This window comes from Carassius gibelio, chromosome A8 (assembly GCF_023724105.1).
Source record: "Carassius gibelio isolate Cgi1373 ecotype wild population from Czech Republic chromosome A8, carGib1.2-hapl.c, whole genome shotgun sequence".
Lineage (NCBI taxonomy): Eukaryota > Metazoa > Chordata > Actinopteri > Cypriniformes > Cyprinidae > Carassius > Carassius gibelio.
The window spans coordinates 8,358,118-8,383,551 of NC_068378.1; the positions used below are offsets into that span (position 1 = coordinate 8,358,118).

At 36.7% G+C, this 25,434-nt stretch overlaps 1 protein-coding gene across 2 annotated transcripts in view; it reads right to left on the minus strand.

Moving 5' to 3' along the window:
- Positions 1-101: 101 nt before the first annotated feature.
- Positions 102-25,434, minus strand: part of LOC128018333 (disintegrin and metalloproteinase domain-containing protein 9) — a 39,063-nt gene continuing 13,730 nt past the window's right edge. Inside the window, exons 3-23 of one of the 2 annotated variants that reach the window (XM_052603786.1) lie at positions 24,755-24,813; positions 21,069-21,147; positions 14,990-15,066; positions 14,277-14,499; positions 14,025-14,090; positions 12,246-12,317; positions 11,960-12,129; positions 10,808-10,889; positions 10,539-10,672; positions 10,263-10,434; positions 7,771-7,863; positions 6,859-7,054; positions 6,265-6,370; positions 5,984-6,167; positions 5,637-5,717; positions 5,430-5,535; positions 5,151-5,292; positions 4,564-4,630; positions 3,282-3,311; positions 2,264-2,334; positions 102-1,712 (exon numbers count right to left, since the gene is read on the minus strand). In XM_052603786.1, the coding sequence (XP_052459746.1) occupies positions 1,652-1,712; positions 2,264-2,334; positions 3,282-3,311; positions 4,564-4,630; positions 5,151-5,292; positions 5,430-5,535; positions 5,637-5,717; positions 5,984-6,167; positions 6,265-6,370; positions 6,859-7,054; positions 7,771-7,863; positions 10,263-10,434; positions 10,539-10,672; positions 10,808-10,889; positions 11,960-12,129; positions 12,246-12,317; positions 14,025-14,090; positions 14,277-14,499; positions 14,990-15,066; positions 21,069-21,147; positions 24,755-24,813 (2,271 nt within the window). In that variant the 3' untranslated portion in view covers positions 102-1,651. The remainder of the gene's footprint in view (positions 1,713-2,263; positions 2,335-3,281; positions 3,312-4,563; positions 4,631-5,150; positions 5,293-5,429; positions 5,536-5,636; positions 5,718-5,983; positions 6,168-6,264; positions 6,371-6,858; positions 7,055-7,770; positions 7,864-10,262; positions 10,435-10,538; positions 10,673-10,807; positions 10,890-11,959; positions 12,130-12,245; positions 12,318-14,024; positions 14,091-14,276; positions 14,500-14,989; positions 15,067-21,068; positions 21,148-24,754; positions 24,814-25,434) is intronic. The other variant, XM_052603787.1, reaches the window with a different exon arrangement.

The window sequence follows — 25,434 nt, forward strand, 5'->3', positions numbered from 1 at the left end:
CACGTATGTATGATGAAATCACTGTAGTATCATGCCAGTATCTCTCCAGTACATATTTGCAATGCTATGTCAATGATATTTAAAATACACTTAACAGCAAATTAAAAACATACCAGTGATTTTTATTTTCATATGCAAAACCCGAAATCATCAACCATCACACTGAAGGTAGATACTATTCTTGATCAATAAAACATCAATAATCCAGAATTCACAACTGCTACCAGCTGCTTGACCTGTCATTACACACAAATGGAAATGCAGTGCAAGAAGAGGGGAACCTATCATTCATTCAATCAATCATACACATTAACATAATACACAGATGAAAAATAACATTGTCATTGTTATCAGACATGTATTGTATGGCACTTGGCTGACTTTGCGAATAAAGAAATGTCCTAGTATGAGGATACTGTCCAATGTACTCTACAACAGACATGTTTGTGTGTTTGTTTGTGGGTGCATGACTGTATACACATACTCTACCTCTTGTGGTATTACAACCATCACAAACAAAGAGGTCTATATGAAACATGCATCTTTTTCAAAATGTTCTTTTTGTTATTACTTGACAGTTCCAGCAAGGAAGAGACTTTGTGTTTATGGCATAGTATGTGATATCATGCATAAAGTCATGTAGCCCTTGAAAACAATAGGAGAAAAGCTTCCATTTTGCTTTCATTGTTACTGTGGTTAAAAAACAAAAAAGGTAACACCACACTAAAACCAGCAGTCAAAACATAAAGTGTCACAAATCAGTCGGTTTTCATGTTTACCTGATTTTTTTTAGCTCAGCGGGGACACAATTTCACTTGGCAAATAAAGTAAAAAATAGATTTGCTATAAACGTTGTGTATAAATAAAAGTATGTCAATAAAGCTATGTATAAATGGTAAAATTACAGATTTAAATCACTGTGTCGGGTAAAAACAACTTTAAAGGTTAAAAACAAAATCACTTCGTCTTGCATTGCCGTTTTAGAAAACCTAATTTAGGAATATTATGCACCACAGTGCAAAAGACGATGATTTGAAGTTACCATGAGCCGTTTAGATACTACTAATGACTTGATAACCTTGCAAAATATTAAGGATGCCTCATAAACTAAATGATCACATTCGTTTTATATAACACGTTTTTTAGGGGGGAAATGATTAAACGTGATATTCAGAATAAAATTTGCACCAAAAAGTGTAAAAAGGCGGGAAGGAATAAACATGATAACCTATGATAAAAGGGTCTCTGTACATTCCTATAAACAGTGGATATTACTGAAGTGCAATCAGTCGCAGTGGTCCTATATAGCACATAATAGAAACATAACACAATTAAGGAGATCGGTGTGTTGCCATTGACATCTTTTGTCGGGTGACAGGTGGGAGGTGTTTAATTGGCTGAAGAGTTTTCTCGCTCACATCACGCACAAACTCTGTGATGTATTGTTGAGTGGAGGTTTCATTCGCAACAGTGACCGTCTCTCTGTTTGATTGACAGTTGACAGCTGTTTGCAGACGGAGGGGGAGGATAAGTGAGGGAGAGGTTGGGACTATCCGATTTGTCCGTCCTAGACTCTTCCCACTGCACATTTCACACGTGGCCCATCCATCCCAGACAGAAATACAACTGTCAGTCGGACGTGTGGTGTGTGTTATACTGGGGGAGCAGGCGCTGGTCTCTGAGGCATCAGATGTTGGGTTGGAGCAGGTGGTCTGTGGAGGGTGAACAGAGTACAGGACTGAAGTCAGGAGAAAGCTCTATAGAAACTGGATTCATGAGCATTTGCTGCTTTCAAAATGTTGCTGCCTTTGTCATGTTTTGTCAAATTTGCCATGTATCATGCTTTATGATTAGGATGCTACTTTAAAAGATGCCTGTCTATTTAGGCAGCTATGTTTTAATAAGATTTTTGAATTCTTCAAGGCTGCATTTATTTGATCAAACATACAGTAAAAAGTAATATTGTGAAAAAATTATTACAATTTAAAATAAGTTATTATGTATTAAACTTATTCTTCCCGTGATGCAAAGCTGAATTCTTAGCATCATTACTTAATGCTTAATATTTGTTCGAAAACTGTGATGCATTTTTTTCCTTAAGGATTCTTCAAAAGAACAGCATTTATCATTTATTTGAAACAGAATCATGTGTAACATTATTAATGTATTTACTGTCACATTTTTTAACAGTTTAATATGTGTCCTTGGTGAATAAAATATTAATAATAAAAAAAAGCTTTTGAGCAGTATTGTGTATTATTACCGTGCAAATGGAGGTGGTGGCGGTCTGCCAGCATAAGACGGCACAGAGGCTGATTTATTAGTCTGAACCACCTTTGAAGAGAAAGAAACTCATGTTACCGCTGAACGGACATATGGGTGACAGGTAACTTAAACTTATTCAAATGAATTAACATCATTCAGAGTTAAAGGAATAGATCAACAAAAATTTTAAATTCTGTCATTTTTTATTCACCGTTAAGTTGATAGCTCCATTGACTTCCATAGTATTTATTTTCCTTCTACGAAAGTCGATGGGAACCACCAACTGTTTGATTACCAGCAATCTTCAAAATATCTTGTTCATATGTTCAGCATAAGAAAGTAAGTCATACAGGTTTGGAACGACACAAGGGTGAATAAACGATTACAGAATTTTCATTTTTGGGTGAACTATTCCTTTATAGGACTCAATAATGATAGGACTCAATAATGTACCATTAGCCATTGTCCATAAATAATGCCCAAATAATACAATTTTGCACTTGCCTGGCCATTCTAATTATTAAGTACATCACAGTACAGTAATTTCTTATGTATATTAAATAACTGGGAAATTGCACACTGATGCATAACCCCATTACCCAAAAATAAATCTTGATATAAGCTGTAAACCATTATAAGTAGTTACACTACTTCAGGTCTTCCTTCCTTAGAGGACTAGAGCAGAATGATATGATATGAACCAAGAAAGTTTGAAAGAAAATTAAAAGATTAAAGCTCAAAGTGGCGCAACAGCAATGAAGAGATGATGTGAGTACATTTTTTTAGTATTACACATTAAGACATGGCTAGTAAGAGTAAATCAGAGATATTAATAATAATTACTATGGTCTTATTAATTTAAAAGATAGTTATTATTCATGAGCCGGTTACTGTTGTTTTGACAGTATTCAGGGGTTTTGTCCTTACAAAAGACAAAGTGCAGGGAGAGACAGAAAGCAGCAGCAGAGATGCCCCACAGTACAAATACAGTAAAACCCTCATAAATAAATATTTACCTCTGCTGGTGGCAATAACTGAGCCTGGTGCTTTATCATAGAAGAGAAAAAGAGAGGAGTCTGGTCATTATCTTTGTATCAGCAGTAGATGAGCTCAAAATAGAGACAGTCTGTTATTGTCGAGGGCTCTGTTTACACCTGCTATTAAGATGCGTTCTGGTCGACCGGTTTACAAGGATTCCCGTTCACACCTGGTGCTTAAATCCATCTCCTCTGTCCACTTTTGACCACTTCTGTCCTGACTTCGTTTGAGGGCAGGGTCTATGGGCCACTGTATGCAGGCTAATATTGTGAAATAAGCTCAGACGATTCACATGTGGGATTGTTTTTTGTCCGAAACTAAAAAATGTTTGCTGCATATTATAAATTCTGCTACACATTTCAGTCATAACTGAACTGAGAACAAAATAATTATTAGCAAATCCTTTACATTTTACCAGTAATCCGAACAGAATAAGATCAGAAAATATAAGTAGCCATTCAATTATAGTATAAAATGATACATACAATTGTAAAATAAAACTAATTTAATATGGTATTCAATATAAACAGTACAGGCAGTGTTATAAATGATATGTTGTGTGCACACGAGAGGATCTGGTACGATCACGGACATTGTCCTGAACTTGTGCCGTCATAAAAATTAAACAAAATAGACCTCTCCTCTTTTCATTTGTTAATTATTTAACTGAAACATGTTTTATGTAGGCCTATTTATTTAATTCCTATCATGTGTCATTTTATTCAATTTTTGCGACCACATGAGTGTTCACACTACGAGCGCAATCCGTTCAGATGTGTTTTCGACTTCCTCTGGAAGTGGTCAAAAGTGAACAAGCTCAAAAGCTCATTTTGGAACCCCGTTCACACCTGTATTTAGCGATGTCCACTTGTGATCAGATCACTAATAATACCAGATGTAAACAGGGCCTATACAACTGCAACATTTCAAATGTGAAGGACAGATAATATCTCAGGATTTCCCATAATTTGTTCTTTCCAAATATCTGTCAAACTGAAAATATAATGTTTAAAAAAGAAAGTTATTCCCTCTTCATGCACTTATGAACTGATTTAATAGCTGGTTAAGTTTGTTTTGTCATTCCTCAGGTGTTCAATGGGACGGTCATGTTATGCTCAGGCACATAAGCTGAAAAATGTCTCAAATCTAAAGGTGCAGTACATTAGGTTAGTTATAATAGTTCTACTGTTAGACTGATGATAGCACTACATTGAGTGAGTTCAACGCTGACAGTGTGGTAGTCAGTAAAGAGTCACTCACCCCATCCTTCACTATACTGCTGGGGTTTCCCCGCTGTGACACCGTAGTCTGCGGTCTGCTGTCAGCTCTGAGGAACAACCAGAGACAGAGGATCAGTATTACTACTACAAATGATCACACTGAACATCATTAGTTTAACAACAACAACAACAATTGAATGTGTGGTAACATGAGAAAAGGGGCTGTGGTGAAAACAGGTAGGACTACAGCACCCATAAAGCACTGTGCTCAATCAGACTATCCATGAGCAGGATACAAAAATGCTTCAAATACGATCTGTAGGTTTCAAAAAAGCACAGACACACACACATAATATATACTATAATATAAACTGTTTTAACTATGCTTTTAATTCATTATTTAGGTATTAACGTTGTTCTAAGATTTGATTATTCATTACGATTCCATAACAAATGATCAGAAATTAAAAAATAACCATACAGCCATACAAATCCAATGAAAATAAAATTAAACAATTCATAATAAACTGTTGTAATTATCATAAAATATAATTTAAATAAACATAACTTACTTAACATACTGGGTTTGTTGATGACATTATTACAGTGCAGTGAATCTATACTCACTCGTAGCCCTGAGAGCGTTTCTTTCTGAAAAAGCGCCGCTTCAGCTCATTCCTCTTGAAGAACACGTACAAGCCCAACGCCAGGAGAGGAAGAACCAGGAAAAAGAACACAAGCAGACCATCCCTTGTGGAAGTATCTTTTTCTGTGTTAAAATTCAGAGAGAGGGGAAGACTTTAATTTACCATAGCAGATTTGGGCGATTCCACTGGAGGTTATGACACGAAAGGACTGATAATGTTCTGTGGAGCTCTAGCTGTGCTGTTGTTTAAGCAGTCTTACCGTTCCAGGTGGGGCCGCTGTCGACACTTCCTCCATAACCAGACGCCTCACAGAACGGAGGAGCCCAGCCGTATTCACAGTGGCAGTTTTTATTGCTGTTACACACCTGAAGCACAAATATGCACACTCAGCAAACATTTTATCAAGCTGTACTGTATTATAAAAGGTTATATTTAAAGGGTGGTACGGAAGTGAATGCATATGTACCCCATGGCCGTGGCATTTCTTTTCTACATCACAGTCATAATTCAGCACGTCTGCACTTTTGCACTCAAAATTCAGACAAACCTGCATTACATACATATGTAAGCGGTTAGTTTTCCAAAGTCAAACATGTTCATATAGTTTACAGATGAAATTGTAAAATCTTGAGAAAAATAAATAAATTGGTTTATTGAGCTCCTGTAACTAAATTATCCTCACACAGAATATGTGCTCATACATAAAAGTGGCTAAACACTTCAATAAACATGTTTTGCCAATCTGCGCACATGCTGTAATAAAAGGAAGATATATGGTTCAGTAAGTTGGTCAATGTTTCTTTTCTCCATCACCTTATTTTCTCCACACTTGGTGCCCTCATTGACCATGCCGGGATCAGGCACGTCCGAGCCCAGGAGGAAGTCCACGCCCCAGCAGGTGGTGTCGGCGATGGGGGTCTGGATGATGGACGGCTTGATGCCAAATATGACCGACGACTGAACGTTCTCGCACTGCAGCTTCCCGCACATGGCGTTCCTGAGAGTAAGACAGTGTGTGTGTTCTTATGAGGGTCGGGCGAAATGAGTGGGAATTTGAACTGAACTGTAATGCTGTGTTTCTTGCCGTGCTGTACCTGCTCTCACACTTCTTGAATCCGCTGGAATAGTACCCACAGTTTCCAAAACGATCGCCTTTAGAGTTGACATCCTTAAAACACAGCTCAGGAGCAGCTTTAGCCTCTACACACACACACACATACACATAAAAAGACAGACATTTACAGAATATTAATTAACATCTTTATTGTCTTTCATTTGAAACAAATCTAAACTACACTATATATAAATAAATATATATATATATATATATATATATATATATTTTTTTTTTTTTTTTTTTTTTAAGTCCAGAATATAAAAAATATCTTTTTTATAATTATGATATCAGTCAGACCCTTCATTAATTTAAATCTCATATACTATACTAAAGAAATATGTAAAAGATCAGAATTTGTAGATGCGTCACTATGTCCATCTATTTATTTACTTTTTATGTCCCATACTCATTTTGAAACCTGGTTTGTGATTTTTAAATCAGGGCAGAATATAACATTATTCTGTGTCTAGTTATCAATATTCGATAAACGCTATTCGTAATACTTAATACTTAATACTTAAACTTAACGCTAGTATCGCCCACACCAACAAGTACAACATGGTACACTCACTCGTGCCGAATATGGCCTGACACTGGGTGTCGTAGTGCTGGCACTGGCCGTTGTAACAGTAAGCCTGGCCTTGTTTGCAGGGATGGCCATCCTGTTTAAAGACGTCGTTCTGACAGAGGGCAGATGAGCCATTACAGTACTCCGGCAAGTCGCATTCATCAGTGCTGCTTCTGCACACTGTACCACCAGGCATAAACTGACAAACAGAGAGAGAAAATATTACATTTTCAAAATGTGCATGCGCTAAATCAGAACACCTAAGCAAAAAGTACTACTGAATATTGTCAGATGGCATATGCATGTATATATTAGTTCTGTCCTAGTAAGCTGAGATGTAAAGTTTGATGCACTGGTAGAAAATAAATATGACCAATATGGCCAAATTTTTACTCACTGTATAAAGGACACATGCAATATTGCCTTACAATTTGGCCAGAGCGAAGTATCTTATAAAACAGCAAGTGTTTTACAAGACTGGATGTGTTATTTTAGTATTAATTTATAATCTTTCAAATTAGCTTTTATTTTTATATTTTCAATATTAATTTTCATTTTAGTTTAAACATTAGCAATTTTGTTATTAGTTAGTTATCTATATATATATATATATATATATATATATATATATATATATATATATATATATTTTTTTTTTTTTTTTTTTTTTTTTTTTAATTAGATTTCTTTATTTTAGCTTTAGTAATTTTTGCATGTTAACATAAACTCATTTTATTTAGGATATTTTTCAAGTCAGCATTTCGAATTAAAATGTTTAACTTATCTAATATTTATATTTGATATCAGCTCTATTCCAGTTACCAGAAATGATTTTTAATAGTTTTAACTAACAATAGCAACACTGCATGTCTGGGTCTGGAGCAGCGCTTTAGTGTTAGAAAAGGTTGTAATTACCCTGCAGTTCTTGCAGCAGACCCCGTACGCACACTGAGCACCTGACCTCAGCTTACACGTCTTCAGCTCACAGCACAGGTCCTTCTCACACTCCTGAAACATTCACATAAACAACCTTCAGAAAGTCTTTTTAGTCTTTTATTAGGACTGCAACAAACTATTATTATAACTACATTCATTAGTATGAGCAGTGATTTTATTGATTAGTTGTTGCAACTCTGGTCTTCATCATAAACTATACCATCACTGGATCAAGTTACTAAATCAGCCAACATCTACCATTATCTTCAAAAAAAAGGAAGAGCCATCTTCATAACTAAACAAATCCAGTGGTGGACAGTAACGGAGTAGCTTTACTTCGTTACTGTACTTAAGTACATTTTTCAAGTATCTGTACTTTACTGGAGTAGTTTTATTTTGTGCAACTTTTACTTTTACTTCACTACATTCCAAAGCAAAAAATCGTACTTTTTACTTCACTACATTTCATAAAACATATCGTTACTCCCTATATCACGTGCTCCGACACGCAGACGCGGTGTCTGATTCATCATGAACGAACTGAGTCTTTTCAAAAGAAACTTTTAAATCGGATCGCGAATCGCACCAAACGATTCGTTTACGAATTAGAATGATCCGATTGCAGCTGTTCTGGAGTCTACCACTCACTGATTCAAATGAACCGTTCAGTGCGAGTCACCAGAAGTAAGAAGAACCGGGAGATCTTGTGAGCGCGCGTGCGTCTGATGTTGCTAAAAGTAAGTTATGTCGAAATTTTGGATTAATTATTGTAACTGAAAATCATATTTAGGTCAAAACTGTCAGTTGTTTGGGAACTAAATCCGTTGTAAAGAGAGATCTATTTAAGCCCACTCAAATGCTCGAGTGCAGATGCAGACACATCAATTTTAGGTAAAACAACAACAACAACAAAAACCTTAAAACAACACAGATTAAATACAATAATGTTAACAGTTTTATTAAAATGTCCTTTGTGACGTCTGTTTTTATATTGTTTATCGACAGTAACGTTATACATATGTATATTGTTTGGATTAACTAGAAGAGTAGACAGACATGAATGTTCATCGTACTGAAAATAAGTAAATATTGTTAGCTGATGCTAACTGTCTAGCTAACAAGCTTGTTGGTGCTAAGTTGATGTAATTTTTATAAATGTCCAAATATTTTTATTCAGCCACACACACACACACACACACACACACACATATATATATATATATATAAATAGATTACATCTGGTTAGAAAAGAAAGGATGTGATGTTCAGAACATGGTAACTACAGTAATTATCAAAGTGGGAAGAGATGCACCCCGTTTGGCCGGGGGGTTTTACACCACAGACAAGATTTGAGAAGGAAAAAATCAATATGAATTTTTTTTTTTTTTTCCTTAAAATGTTCTTCCTAACTTCAGGCCTTATTATCATGTCATATATACAGTACAGACCAAAAGTTTGGACACACCTTCTCATTCAAAGAGTTTTCTTTATTTTCATGACTATTAAAATTGTAGATTCACACTGAAGGCATCAAAACTATGAATTAACACATGTGGAATTATATATGGAATTATATACATGTATAACAAAAAAGTGTGAAACAACTGAAAATATGTCATATTCTAGGTTCTTCAAAGTAGCCACCTTTTGCTTTGATTACTGCTTTGCACACTCTTGGCTTTCTCTTGATGAGCTTCAAGAGGTAGTCACCTGAAATGGTCTTCCAACAGTCTTGAAGGAGTTCCCCGAGAGATGCTTAGCACTTGTTGGTTCTTTTGCCTTCTGTCTGAGGTCCAGCTCACCCCTAAACCATCTCGATTGGGTTCAGGTCCGGTGACTGTGGAGGCCAGGTCATCTGGCGCAGCACCCCATCACTCTCCTTCTTGGTCAAATAGCCCTTGATGCCTTCAGTGTGACTCTACAATCTTCATAGTCATGAAAATAAAGAAAACTCTTTGTATGAGTTTTCCAAACTTTTGGTCTGTACTGTAACTTTGATGTTCTGTAAAACAACTAACTTTAAAATACTTTTTTCTTACTGGTGAAAATCAGACGGTCATCTCTGTTTTCTCTCGGGTACATCACAGTGTAAGCTTCACAGTGAACATTACTCTCATCAGCGTAGTCCATATCAACAACAAAAATATTTTGACTCCATATAGTGGTTATTTTGGAAAAAAATCCCAGGTATTTTGAGCAGTAGGATTATAAAAAATGTGCTAATATAAAATTAAATTAAGTAGCCTATGTAAAATTGCAAACATCTATCTTGCAGTACTTTTTTACTTAAGTACATAAAAAATTGAGTACTTTTGTACTTTCACTTGAGTAAGATTGAAAAAGGAGTACTTTTACTTTTACTGGAGTAATATTTTACCATATGTATCTGTACTTTTACTCAAGTACTTGACTTGTGTACTTCGTCCACCACTGAACAAATCACAAAACGGATCTAGAAGCAGCCGACTCACTTCCTCTGACCCGCAGTCGCACTCTTCGCCCACGTCTACCAGCTTGTTCCCGCAGAAGGGGGCGCTGTACGCCTCGTCCGGCCGCGGTATGTTCAGCAGACAGCGGCCACCTGAGTTCAAGATCATCTTCTCAAAGTCATCAGCACTACAGCTGCTGAAGTTCTGAGAACCACTGAGAGAAAAAGAGAAAGAAACCAAGGACAAAAAGACAGATCATTGAATAACTTTTACAAAAATCTCACTGCATATGAACTTTTTTTTTACAGAAACACTCACGTTGCCCCTGAGTTCATAATGCAGTGCGTGTCATCGCATTTACAGTTTCGGCCATCATCATGGTTCATCCCGAGATTGTGACCCAGCTCATGAGCCACGATGGAGGCGAACGGCAACACATTATTATTGGTGAACTGAGGGGAAAACACACACACACACACACATATGCACATAAACACAGATACTGGTGAAAGTCACTGTTCAGCAAACACCTTATCTGCGGGTGTGAGTATCTGTAGCATATGAGGAGTGGATCACAGGCATCATACCGAATTAATTCCACCACCGTGACTTCTGGAACAAGCCGTGCCAACAAAAGCCATGCCCGCTGTTCCACCAAATCCTTTATTTCTGTGAAGAGAGAGAGAGAGAAAATCAGACAATTCTACAATTTCTACAGCCATAATTGTATATCATTGTTCACTGAACAATTAATACGACCAGTCTGGAAAACAGGATTTTACTTGACGTTCAATGCAAAGGAAATTTTTCTTTCGGCACAGATCATTTATGAACACTCAGATCTTGAGGTTATTGAGAACAGCTGTGTTTACAGGACACTTCACATTCATAGGTGATGATTCACATTCTTAACATGGCTACTAGTGCAAAAACTTAATCTGGAGGTTTTACAAAGCACTTGGAGTAACAGTGTTTCCACCTATGAGCAAGTCCTGAAAACTGCAAGATGTGCATACTTTGTCAGGCTTATAGAAAGCAGTGTTGTCACGGTACCAAAATTTCAGTAGTCGGAAACCAATACATATACAATAACCAATTTCGGTACCATTGCAAAAACTATTTTTAACAATTTTATTTGAATAGTTCTTTTTAACTGGCTTGAAATATTAGAAAATAAAATGATCAAATAAATAAAATTAATTAATTATTATTGCTACTAAAAATGCATTAAAACATTAGCATGTAGCCTTCAAAAAATAAAATTAAATTATGTAAGCACTGCTTTAAACAATATAAAATAAGAATATAGTAATTAAACACAGAAACACATTACAGGTAACAGAACAAGTGACAGGTATATTGTACTTACACAGCAAGACTTAATGCACAGATTTTCATATCTAATGAATCATATCCTTTTTGATTGGCTTTAAAATTAGGCTGTCATTCGTGGACAAGTCCTAAGTCTTGTTAAAATCCTTCATCTCAGATTGTTGCCATTTTGATTATGTAAATAAATGGACATCTGATTTTGTGATGGTTTCATTGGTTATTGATGGTTTTATAATTTATGGTGTGCAGCAAGGCTATGTATGAAGTCCTTTTCCTTTGTTCTCTCTATAAATTTTTCCTTTTGGGTGATATTTTAACAAATGAATGCTTTATAATAAAATGTTCTCCTGACACACTTAAAACCACTTCCATCATCTGATAAAGGTCATAACAGAGAAAGCTCGTACATGATGAACTGTGCACTGTCATGGCGACGACGGTGAACTAGCTCTTTCTCTCTCCACTGAGTAAAGCGGCCCAGCACTTCTCCAGCACTGCCATCAGTATTGATGAAGTTCTGCTCAGACCAGATCTCCAGCCCCACCAACACAATACGGATGTTCAGAGCCATGTACATCTAAGGGAAAGCAGGACAAAGAGATCAAGAGAGGAAATCACTAGGCCTCTTAATAATCACCATCTAGTAATACAATTGGATGCATTCTTTGCATTAATTTTAAAACATGTACTTACACTATCAACATAGTTAGCGAGCTGAACCATCTCCTCACGTACTGCTGTTTGATTCTTTTTTTTGTAGTTATACTGTAAAAAAATAGGAAATAGAAAAACTAGAAAGGGTTTCAGAAATTGGACATAATTCTCACATCAATGCTTAAATTACCCAGGCAGAGGCAAGCACACATTTTCATCCCACAAATCTCCAAATGTTCAATAACTCTCTCCTCACTTCCACTCACACTAAGTTTTAGATCTACTGATTGACATTTCCCTGAGTGCATCATAACCATCAGACAATGGGAAAAGAGAAGATGGTGCAAGACGGGGGTGGCACTAGGGGTGGACTAAAGCCCTGAATATTTTCAGTAAAACCCCGAATGTTTTTATTACTATGCCTTGTACGCATCATAATGGAGCTTTCATGCAAATGAAAATAATTTCTAGTAGAAACACACATCTCTGCACATCTAACAGTGTCTACTTACATTGTCATTAACTTCTGACAAGATCCACCCACTGAGGATCGTACTTCTGACCGACATGTAAACCGGCCAGCCATCATTAAGAAGTAATAGGGTCTATACGATCCAGCCAATGAGATGAGAGCTTTTGGAGCCAGGCAGTTCGTTGGCGTGTACTTTACTAGATCTATCAAACGGCAAGATGCAGCTGTTTCAGGTATCTGTAACTTACTGTATAACTTATCGCTATAATACTGATCTAGCAATCTGTCAAATTAGGTTTTTGTTACTAAGCCCTGTCATTATGAAGCAACAAATATAGATTTTTAATCATATTATATGCACATTCTTCCTAGGACACACACATTTAGAGCGATAAACAGTTTGGTTAGCCTGGTCTGTGGAAGACTTTTCTTCATGTCAAGGCAACAATGTAATAAACAAGAAAGTTAATATTAAATTACTTCAATTGTAGAGACAATTTTGTCTTGCTCCATTTCCCTAACAAGCATGGATCCAAACAAAGCCATGAAAATTAACCATGGATTTACTACAAAAACAACAACAACAAAAAACATGGTTACTATAGTTAAATTAACCATGGTTTTGCCACACTATCCATCGTTTAACCATGGCATTTGTATTAAAACTATGGTCATATAAATTAGCCATCAGAGTGTACACGGATCCACGCTTCAAAAATCTACCTGATAATTAGACCATCCGGGGACTTTTGGCATACTCTTTTCCAAATTCTATGCTTTGGGACACATTTAGGCTTTTCTAATCTCATATACTATTTTGGATAGATAGTATGAACATTGGGACTCGTCACTGAATGGATCTACATTTCTGAATGAGTTGGGTCAGTCAGTGATTCAATAACCCATTCATAAAACAGCTTCACTTGGCTCCTGAATGAATCAGCCATTTTGGAGAAATCTATTGAATGAATTACTCAAGGAGTCATTCATTATATAGTGACTTGTTGCCACCTACTCGAAATTTTTGTTCTATATACCTATTTAAACAAAAAAAATATATTTTCCAATGTATATTTCTGTATTCCAATTTTTAATATTTAAAACACTGATATTATAACATTATTCATGGAATTTGTAAGTGCAATGTATATGCATATAAAAGAGATCCTTAAAAAATGTAGGTGTACAGAGCCCTGCGTGTTTAATTATACTTGGGTCTTGTAAACAATAAAAACACTTAGCCAATGTAGCTTTTAAATATATTTTGGGCTTAGATGTCTCTGAGCTAAGCCCCAAATATCCTCTTATCCTAGAACCATCCCTGGTGCAAGAGCTAGATCACTTACTCTCTCATGATCCACCACCAGCAGCAGTTCCACATAGTGTGTCTGGTGCAGCACTGCTCGCTTTTTCTGTTTGGACAGACAGACATTTAGTTTTATTTTGTTTGCCAACACAAGCATTGCTAGGCTGATCACAGCCTAACTTAAGGAACATAAATACAGAATTAAACTACTATAAAATGACTGTGGTGTAGCCTAAAGGCCCAGGTATACTTCACTTTCCATATTTCATTCCGTCTCGATAGAGTAACTCACCCTAATTAGATGGCTGCCAGCTTGACCAAATGTGATGTTATGGACGTGGCTGTCTGGAGGGTGACTTGGTGAAGCTTCGTCATCATGGTTATGAAAGTGAGGGGTTCCACAGCTGAGAGTTTCGGTCTTGACATCCTCCAAACGATACACCAAGTGCTCATCACTCGTGGAACCTTCCAACGGTTCAATACCGAAACTGGTGCCGTCCGTGTGGATAACACCCCTAAGGTACATACGCATCACACACACTTATAAATATAGAACAGACTTTGATAGGAACATAGGCGACCTAGCATAAACTGATGTTTTCTTTTCCATGACCTTTTAAGATTTTATTAAGTTTCCATGACTTTTAAAAGTTAAAATAACAATTTTGAAATACTCTAAAGTTTCTATGTTTTCCAGGACATTGAGAATATTGAGCAACTTCGAGATTCAAGCTGCAGTAAAAGACTTTGCACACTAAAACACACAGAGAGCGCAAAGGATTCGGTAGAGTTTTTGCTTGTTTGTTTGTGGTAGTCAGTTCGTAAAAAGAATAAAAGTCACCAGAGAAGAGTCTGTTGTTGCACTGGAAGATTGAGGAATGCTTTTGTGCACCTTTAGGCTAAAGACAAAGTAAGTTCCAAAGTGTATCTGCAGCTGTAAAGGTGTTACAGTCTGCTTCTAATGTAACATTTGAGTCTATTCATTTAAAGGTACTATGATCTCACCTTAACCCAGAGCACAGGCTGAGTGCTGCAGAAGAGCCCTCCACATCCTCTATATAACCACTGTAATGACAATGACCCTGAGAGAGAGAAACAGACTTTAAAAGAAGCCACAATAAATACCATCAAGACAAAAAAAAAAAAAAAGTAATTTTAAAGCCTTGACTAATAACAATCAAAATTATTTCATATTTTAATTCAACCCATCAACAACATTTTTTTCTTTTTTGATTCTTTAAAGAACCAGGATTCCCATAATCTTGAAAAACTGGTTTCTAGACCTGGAAAAGTCATGTAAATTAATTACATCTTTGGATTTTGTCGTGGATAATGAGGGGCCTTGGAGACAAAAAGGTTGAGAACCACTGCTGTAGAGCATATGTGAAAGAGCAACAGTCACCACCTGAAAATGATCAGATTATATTAGCATGTGAACTATACGTTACACATTGTCCTGCCCCGAGGGGCTCTGTTAATACTGTGTCAAGCTGATTTACAGGGATTTCAAGGGACTTTACACACTTAAATTTAGAGTGTTTTCGCTTTCACAGCCACTTTTGCCGCGTTTCCACCGCAGGAAATTTACCCAGGAACTAGGGACTTTGGCCTGGTACTCGGTGTGTTTCCACCGCAGGAACCAGGAACTAAATAAAGTTCCGAATAAAAAAATGCCCCTTAGAAAGTCCCTGCTGGCAAGGTGGTACTTTTTCAAAGTTCAGGAACTTTCGGGGGCAGGACTTTGGCGCTAAACATCCTGATTGGTTGAATTTCTCGCAGCATTGGTTGAGTTTAACCACCATTTATTTATTTATCAACATTTTCAAAATATTACTGTTATTGTGTCATGGAATGTAATTTTAAAAGTATTTCAGGCGAGAATGCAGTTGTCTAAAACTCAAATCTGTGGTTTATTTACAAAGACAGCGCCTATTTAAAGATGTGTTTCGCCGATCTCTGCGACGGTGAGCTCCACTCGATCAGCGGGAGCTCAGTCCTCATGTATCCGCAGAGAGCAGCCTCTCCTGGGATAGACCTTCTGATATGTGCCGCTGGCTCTGATGTCTCTTTAGTGGTTAAACATAAATATAATTCAGCTGCGGGGTAAATCTAACAGGTTTTCTTTGGTCTGTATACAATTTATCTATATGTTAAAATGAAAATAAAAAAGGCAAATTTATATATTTCGTTTCATTGTAATGGCTGTATATAACGTTACACATATCCCTGAACTAAGTATATTTCTGCAGCTGTAATTATGTTTAAATGAAAACCAAAGGAGGCAGTGGAATTTGATATCCTATTTCGTTTTATTGTAAATATACAGAGAGGAAATATACAGGATTCGCGTCGTCGCTGACATCACACTCCCCAGTCGAATGCACAAAGTCTGAACTAACTACCGATGATGCACGTCCAAAATCAGCGTAATTATTATTATTGTTTTTTTTTTTTTTTAAATCAGCGGTACTTTGTATTGAGAAACGCGCACAGACCTACGTCACCAGTCATTTGCCTAATCTTCCCGGTACTTTACACCGCGGTGGAAACGCAGAAAGCAACAGGTCTGGGGGGAAAAAAGTTCCTGGGAAAAAAAAGTTCCTGGTACAAATGTTCCGGGTAATTTCGGTGGAAACGCGGCTTTGGTCATCAATGATTAGCATTTTCTGAAGGCATAACACACACATTAGCATGTGTACATATGTATAACAATGTGTGATGGTTGTGTTTTTGAGTGTGTGTGTGTGTGTGTGTGTGTGTGTGTGTGTGTGTGTGTGTGTGTGTGTAAGGCCACACACTCTCAGCAGACCGGATGAATCAGTTTGTGTCATCAGACACTGAGCTGCTCTAATGAATCACCATTTCAAAAAAACAAGAGCAGAAAGGCTTATAAAAATATCTGCTAACAAAAAACGTGTGTGTGAGTGTATATCAATTCTCTGGAGTGGTTTAACCTCTGCATAAACCCTTATAATACAAACATCTCTAGTAATATTGCACATACTTAGGATTAGTGATATTAACCAACTCCTAATCCTAAGTATTATTGTACATGTCCGTTTGTACTAAACTCAGGAATGATACCTCAACCCACAAGCAGCATACCAGTGATGTTACTGTTAACTACATGAATTAAAAATCAGTTTTATTAGTTGATATAGAAATTTCGAGTGGGAAAGCCACCACTCACATTTATATACAGAAATATAACATGCATGTTTGGTAATGCTAATGCTTCTAATCTAGAGGCGCTGGAGTCACAGTCTGTAGTCATGATCTGTGACTGTAGTTTTTGTGCATAGGATGTCAATTCCCATGGTGTTCATTCAGTGACAGTGTCGTTATCTACATAATTAATACTAATTGCTTTGTTTCCCAGACTAATGCCATGAGAGTGATGAAGTTAAACAGCAGAGGCATCTGTTCTCTTGTATGTGCGCTGATTTGAGAAAGAAATCTAGTCTACCTAATTTACACCTTATATAATTTTGATAATAATCAGGAACATCTCATTTGATCTAATGGAGTCTTTTATACAGCATGTTTTATTGACTGATAGTGTGTGTCTGACATAAGAATCAGAAAACACATGCTTTAGAAATCCCACTGGATATCATCCACAAGTGAGGGTAAGTCGAGCCGCTGATTCACAGCCACTGCTTTCTGAACGGATGTTTCTTCTCTTCTTAACTCTCTACATCTGCTTGTGAAAATACAGTGCGCTAGTATTAACTGTACTGAATGTGCATGCTAAGCATTTCAAATCTTAAAAACAAAAAAGATAGATAATTTAATATTCATGATATAAAAGGCCACTTAAGTGTACACTTTCATGTTTCTTAACACACTTAACTACACTTTGTAAGGATTTTAAAGTTTTACTTTAAAGTATATTTTAAATCATGTTTTAATAATCTTTGGTCAAGATTTAAAAAAGTACACTTACTTTAATGTGTTGACTAACATACTGAAGGACATGTAAAGTACCCGTTTACAACTTAAGTGTGTTATTTGATGACTGATTTGAATTTTAAAAGCAAGCTTCCGCATTATAAATTTAACTAAATAGCAAACAAGTTTCAGTAGAAATTTTAAGAAATTTAAATATATCTCAGTTTACTATTAATATTTGTCAGTACATTCAACAGTACACTTTAACCATATTTCAAAGACATTACAATTAATGTGTATTTCTGTATTTCTTTATCACAAGGGTCGCCTGTCTGAGGCAGCAAAACAAATCCTCAAAATAACCTTACAAATGTACTCTGACCTCAACTGAAAGTTGGCAGTCAGTCTCTCCAGACTAATGTACAAAAATAATTTGTTTAATACACTGAGGCATCTATAAATAAATCATCTATGGTTAATTTCTTAGTCAAATAAACATTGCGTCTCTGTGGTGCAATCAAACCACTGACCCATATGTTTGAACGTTGAGACATTATTTCTACAATTCAGTTCGGTGACGTAGAAATTACACACTTAAAGCAGTTTTTATATTGGCCAAAAAAGAGAAGGCTTTAATATTGCTTAAACCATATAGTTTGATGCACCAGATGTCTACATGGGGAAGAAAGCTATAAAACCCATGAAGAGGCAGTAATCACTGTGCTGTGTTTCCTGTTCTCTAACAAGGAACAGCGTCATCAGATTACAGTCTCAGATCAGCATTTCACTAAAGATCTAACTACAAGACATTTCAAGCAAATCCCAAGAGGATAGCATAAGATTTCTTCCTCTTAAAAGCCAGTTTTATACAAATACTACTGGCTCCGCTCTTTCTGTTTACAACTTTTCAACCATTTTTCATGCTGCTAAGAGGAGCACCGGCCTCATGTCCACTGCAAGGTTTCTGACGTGACAACTGCGTTTAGTTGTGGGAGTGAATCCACAATATGATCGCTCTATGAGTCATTCCTGAAATTGCAATTATTGACATAGTGATACCCACAGCAAGCCAGAGTTAATCATAAACTTGGATTTGCCTTCTAAAACAGGTTGGGCTTGTTCGGTTTTGTCAACTTACATTTTGTCTACTTACTTTGGTTGAAGTCAACTTACATCATGAGATAAGATAGACTAGAACAATTACAAACAGAGGCATTAGAGCGATGCTGGTGCCACAAAGCCACTATTACACAGCTCAGGAAAATCAACCTGTTACTTAGTCACCTCTGCGTATTAAACTGAAATCAGACAGAGTATTTCAACATTTAACAATTGCAGTAGACCTAAAATTATTTATATTAAAGAAAAGGAAATGCATTCACCTGTGGCATCATAACTGAGAAATAACACGCTAGCTCACATAACACTATTTGGTTTCTTGTTCTGTTCAGACGTGCTGTCTTTGTGCATGAGTATGTGTACACCGGTGTGTTGTCCCTTTGTTACATAGAGAGGGTACAACAGATAAGAAATAAAGCGGAGCTATCTTTAGACCAGTCCGATGACAATAATTTGTTGAACTATTTCCCTTCATGCATGTGGCAATGGCAAGCCCCAGCACTTTCTCCCTGATAAAACCTACCCTCGAACCAGAAAAACACCAATTTAAACTCTTCTTTCCCTTGTTGCACTGGCAATATATTTTTACAAGATCCTAGAATATTCAGTTTAAATTATGCCATGATCCAAGACAGTTTTCTAAAACAATATGTGAATTTAAGTCTTTTTTCTATTTTGTAATAGAGCTCTCAAGCTTGTTTACAGCAGGATGGATTCTGATTGGATGTCAATGTTTGTATCTTTCATCAGCTGGAAAAAAATAGTTCTGAAAATGATTCCAACGATACTGTTTCTCTATGCCTTTATCGTTATAGTTGTAGTGTGGACTCTGCTATTCTTTAATATTGAGACATTTGTTAAACATTAGTGCCCTGTGTTCATAGTTAATGTGATAAACTGAATTTGAGCAGAACTGACTACATTCATCCATTAAAATTTTTTTTTCAGATTTCAGATTTTGATATCTAGTGCGATGACTGACATTCAGATAGTTGTATGTGTAGTATAAAAGTTCAAATCCTTTTTTGGGGCGACTGTACTGTATATGACGTGTTTCTGTGTGTGTTAAACACACTGTGCAAAAAATAATTTATAGTGAGTCTAGTAAGACAACATGAAGCAGAACTGACTGCAGGATCTGCTGTGGCTGTCTGACACACTGAGAGAGCGAGGCAGTGCAATGAAAGAAAGCAAGAGAAATCTCAATGGCACGAAGCAAACAGTGAGTGACTTCATTCAGGTCAGGGCCGATGACTCAAGTTACATCTCTCAGCAGACAATCATCTCTGTATGTGAAGAACTTCACTGGGAATGTCCTTCTAACTATCCTTTCACTGTTTCCATACACCTCTTTCTTCTTTCTTTTTCTATGAAGTTTGTGCCTCTTTCACTTTAATACTCGTGTAAAATTGGATTCTCCAGTTCGTGTGAGTAATGCAGCTCTTCCCAGAATACTCCAGTGCCCTTGGCATCAGACGCTGTGTGAGTGTTGGTCGAGGGGCTTGAGGAAATCTCATCAACAATTACAACAGCACACAACAACCACATTATGATACACGGCAGCTGTTCTCACTTCACCTGTGTCATTCTGTGCACAGACACACCTCTCGCAAAGTGGAAATAACATACAGCTTATGAGCCGAATGCAGTGGTATGTTTAGTTTTTGGTTTATGAAAGTAGCTGGTTAAAATGTGAAAAAATAATAAAATAAAATACTAACTGGTTTCTGTGTTCTGTCTAAACCACAGCATTTGCGTTTCTGCAATCACATCCTGTGTGTCTGAGCTCTGCATTAAGCCAAATATAGATAAACCAATCCTCAAGCTCTCAGCACAGGCTGAGGGTGAAGCTGGGTCGCCATTCAGTAAACAAAAGAGTGAAAAATAGCAAAAGCATCTGACAGACAGGTGACATGGCTTGTTGAAGACGTGCTAAAACTGCCTGGTTTCACATGCTTTCCCTTGTTTTCTAGAAACCAGGTGCTGGTGTCATGTAACTTTTCTGAAAACTGGGGAAAAAAAAAAACCTGGGCAAAAGCATACTTTCAGTTCTTGTAAGTGTTTGTTGACTTACCATCATGTTTGGTCTCTCGGTGACCAGCGAGCCATCTTTGGCATAAGAGTACACAGTGAAATCCTCTGGAAAAAGCAATCTGAGGGGGAAAAAAAACACAACGTAAGGATTCAATATTGCAGGTATTTAATATAGTCTTGCATCATACACAAATTATCAGTACATAGAATGGAATAGATTATCTGTACATCACTAAAATTGTTAACATACATTCCAATTTGAGGTCATAATGTTTTTTATTACATTATATTACACTGAGCTGTCCTACGTCATCCACTGGACATCACTCTATCGTGAACGCATGCATGACTAGGGCTGTTGCGGTTAATTAATTTCCCCTGCGGTTATTATGGGTGGCTCAATAGCGCGATATGCGGCATTACCGCCGTTTTTTGTTTTTTCGCTATGTTTTTTTTACATCGCTAATTTATCCTGATTTTGCTGCATTCAAAGCTCTATCGTCGAGTTATGTAGCATATATTGTTGCTACCTTAACTGACAGAGACACTGACAGAGTTTTTTAAACATTTTTTTATTGTTAAATCCCAAACAGCAACAAGAACATGTGTTTTCCAATAATTTTTTTTTTTTGTTGAAGAAATCAAAGAGTTCTAACATGTATTACACATGTATTTGCGCACGAGTTTGGACAGCAGCGGAAATCTAGACTGATTATCGCGCCACCACTGGCCCACCAGGACAGTGGATTTGCGTTGGAGTCGATGCACTCCTCATGCAGATAGCGTGTGAGCTCGTTATCTGCTCACGCTCTCTTGGGTATGGGCACTGACGCGGAGGTTGTCCGTGACTTCAGCAGGTATGCCTGTTACTTTCACGGCTGTATTTGACAGATTTCGCAAAGGCTTCAGCTACTCTTAACTGTCGGCCGGTCTCAGCTGTTCTTTTTGATGTTGCTATCAAACCTATCAAACAAATATTTAGTAGGTTCATGTAAAACCCCATGTCTCAGGAAAGCTGAACAGATCAAGAATCAGATATGAGCATGAGCGAATGTGGAAAACATGACCAAAGGCATTAGAGGACAACAGCACCATGACCCTGGGATCTTTAGTCACAAACAGAAGCAGGAAAGAGAGCTGAGAGGAAGTGCTGAGTAAAGTAGTGTGTGGAGCTCTGAAAAAGTGAGATTATGAAAAAAATATTGTGTAAAAATATTTCAGTGCAAAAACCCACGTCATATTCACTAACCTCCTACAATCCAGTTCACCGTTGGCGTTAAATGTATGTGAGTTTTTGAATTAAGTGAAGATCATTTTCAGCCTAATCATACCTCTTAGCATGTTATCATTTGTGCTACAACGCTATATGCCTAGTGGATTTTACATTGTGCTTTTAGTGCCTATAGAATGCAGGTGGTAAAAACAATTCTCATAAAAAGAGATGTGTTCAGGTGGCTTGACTGCAGTGGCAGTGCGAAGCTGTATTGCATAAATCTTTCGGTGTACTAAAATAATGCAGATAGCATATGCAAATAAACAATGCTCAATCACTGAATGCAATCTATTCTGCATTCCCCTCAGAAAGACAAAATGAGAGCAGAGGAGATCGGATGGAAGGTAAAGGAAAGTGAAGAACAGATCTGACCACCCCAGAGCCAATCTGTCTGTAACCCGTGCACGTGTTTCTGAGCCAGCAGCTCTTGTGGGGTTGGTTATATTGGGTGTGTGTGTTGGAGTATCACTGTGGCTAGCGGCCCATTGAATATGCACACTCTCTCTCTCTCTCGTAATCTCTCCCTCTGTGTACTATATGGAGGTATAAATCGAGGGCAGGGTAGGTGGGGTGCTGTTTTTGCTGTAAGGCAGCTGTTGGGGATTAAAGCATCGTCCTGGAGCCACATAAAGAGAAAAGAGCAATGGAGAAACTCTTACTAAAGATTACATCATTTAAAATCACGTACCCCTTCTGGAAGAATCGTTTAATGTCTGATCTAAATTGATGAAGATTCGAAAGAGAGCAAATTACTCTGTGCAGAAATTCTCTCAAAAATTCAGTGATAATTTTGTTTCATTTATATAGCAGAATTTATTAATGTTTTGACTCATTTTCGTTTAAGTTAAGTTTTGGTCATTTTGTGTTAGTTTTTTAATTATTTCTTTTTTATTTTTTACATTTATTTTTATTTTATTGATTAGATTTTTTGCAATATAGAACAAAATAAAACTGTAGTGCCAACTTTGGCCTTTGAGTCACATACTTCAAATATGAGTAATATTAATGGCAATACTTTTGTTTAAACACCAAAGTTAATATCATAGACTAAATTTTCAAGAAATTCCCATCACACACATTATTTCCTGAACACATTTTTATAATATCTTTAAATATGGTTTCTGATCTTGCTTTTTTCTCAGAAATGAAGATTTCAAGTTCCTCTTTTCTGCTTTCTTTTCCTTTCCTATGAATATGGACAAGGTAGATGGAAACATACAGATATCACAAACATCAGGCATTCAAGTTTCCTGAGAACAGTGGGCTTGTCCTAAGACCATTTAAGATCTTAGATTATCTGTGGAGGCCACGCACTATGTAAAAAATATAATATCTCCACTGCAACAGATGGTGAGCATAGCTGGATATCATCTTAACATACCTGACACAACACATTTAGCACTGACTATCAAACTCAAAGCTCTTTGTGCTCATGCATTGTGTGTTATTTATATCTTACATCAAAAAGCGAAGCAATTCGCCTGTGTTAATGGTGCAAAACATTTTTTTTTTTACTTCAAAGGCACATTTCCAAAACATCTCCCAGCTCCGGCCCTTCAAAAAACCAACAAACTGTCAAGCTGTGAGAAAAATTAATGTGTTTGCTGCTTGAGTATCTAAATATTAAAGTGAAGAGCACAGCATGTTCTAGATCTGTAATAGGGGAGTAGGTTTCATCCAGCATTCACTGGACGCTTTATGTGAGGTAACATTCTCAAACAGGAGAAGTGAAACATACACATGTGACAAATCTGATAGTATAAAGGGACTTTATCTGTTTGCCAATGATGTAGTGGTCGTCCAAAAAAGTCTGCCTACATGTCGCAATATTACAAATAACTTAAGTAATACATAAAGAGCAGATGTTTTTTTACATTCTGAGAACCTCAAGTGCACACAATGTACAACAGTGAACAAGGGAAGATGTCTTTTAGGAAGTCATGACACAAGGAAAATTAAGATTCATCAATACATTCAAGCATTAACTTGAATAAGGCTCAAATGCTGACAGAGGTGAAAAGGCTAAAGGTTTTAAAACACGTTTGCATTCTGTACAGGCTTCTGATTTACAACAAACACAGATATTTTACAACTAAACAATCTACTAAGTGACCAAAATGTAATTATGGTAAGGAATGAGGTAAAGATATTAGGAATTAGGAAACTTCTACACTTTGAACCTGTTTAACACTTACATTATAGAAATGTAATTGGTTTGACCAATACCTTTTGTGTTATTTTAGTCAAATTTTACAGGAATGCTAGTGGCAAAAAACAGTAAGGAAAGAGTATAAAATGTAATTTTAAGAAATTAAAATAGATTTAAAAAATGTTTGTATTGTTGTTGTTGTTTGTAGTAAAACCATGTTTCATTTTTGTAAGGGGGATCTTTGGCCAAGTGTATGAATTGACTTTAGGAGAGAAAGTGAGAGAAGCAGAAGGAAAATACTCACTCATTTCTCTCCAGGATGATGACATGTTCTTTTCCTTGCGCTTGGATTATGTATGACACCTTAAAAAAAAAAAAGGAAAAAAATGACAGAAACCATCAAATCGCTATAGTCTTTTACAGGTTAAGAAAACAAGCAGTACAAAGAGGATATAAAAAGGGCCACAATTCTTTTCTTGCTTTTTTAATGAATGAACCTAATAAGTGAAGGGCATTTTTGTTCGCACACTGTCCAATTGCTTCGGAGTAAAGCCCTGCTTCCCTTACTGGTTTATGTGGTGTCTTTCCCATCAGTGCTGACTTATTTTAGGCTTAGTACATTTGTGATGAAACCAAACAAACAGGATACTTTCATTTAGTCTGTATTTCTGAGAAAGCACTAAACCAATAAAACGCTTGTTTATTTCTGAGAAAAATACACATACAGGAAATGTATGAGGTTAGAGAGAGACACCGCTGTTTTTTGAACAGTTAGGAAAACATTTCTCCAAATGCAGTGACATTTGAATAATAGACAGCCAAGAAAATACCAGTGTCAAGGTCCAGTTAAGTATGAAAGACATCTTCAGAATAGTCCATCTGCCATCAGTGGTTTAACTGTAATGTTATGAAGCGGCGAGAATTATTTTTGTATGCCAATAGAATATTCTGACAATGTCTTTTATACTTTTCTGGGGTAATTGA